This window comes from Austrofundulus limnaeus, unplaced genomic scaffold (assembly GCF_001266775.1).
Source record: "Austrofundulus limnaeus strain Quisiro unplaced genomic scaffold, Austrofundulus_limnaeus-1.0 Scaffold4066, whole genome shotgun sequence".
In the NCBI taxonomy this organism is placed as follows: Eukaryota; Metazoa; Chordata; class Actinopteri; order Cyprinodontiformes; family Rivulidae; genus Austrofundulus; species Austrofundulus limnaeus.
Window position 1 is genome coordinate 1,700 of NW_013956468.1, and position 385 is coordinate 2,084.

The 385-nt window shown below is 47.3% G+C and overlaps 1 protein-coding gene across 2 annotated transcripts in view; it reads right to left on the minus strand.

Moving 5' to 3' along the window:
• The window catches only part of LOC106512063 (H-2 class II histocompatibility antigen, E-S beta chain), a gene marked incomplete at its 5' end in the record, with an annotated part of 1,942 nt that extends 1,666 nt beyond the window's left edge, over positions 1-276 (minus strand). For both annotated transcript variants that reach the window (XR_001309613.1, XM_014000761.1), the window contains 1 exon segment: positions 163-276. Coding sequence is in view for 1 of the 2 variants with exons in the window: in XM_014000761.1 (XP_013856215.1) it covers positions 163-276 (114 nt within the window).
• Between the last annotated feature and the right edge of the window lie 109 nt (positions 277-385).

Below are 385 nucleotides of genomic sequence, written 5' to 3' on the forward strand. Positions count from 1 at the left end.
TAAACTGGTCTAATTCTGGTTTAAACTGGTCTAATTCTGGTTTAAACTGGTCTAATTCTGGTTTAAACTGGTCTAATTCCAGGTTTAAACTGGTCTAATTCCAGTTTTAAACTGGTCTAAACAGGTTCAGGGTTGTAACTGGTTTCAGGGTTTGGTTCTGACCTCGAGCTTTGCTCTTGTAGTAGATGAATCCAGCCAGAGACAAAACCAGACCCAGGATCAGACCTGAGGCTCCGATGGCCAGCTTGTTCCTCTCTGCTTCAGGCATGGACGGGTCTGAGGATGGACAGGTGAGAGTCAGACAGGTGTGGAGACCCACAGGTGAGAGTCAGAAAGGTGAGTCAGACAGGTGAGAGTCAGACAGGTGTGGAGACACACAGGTGAG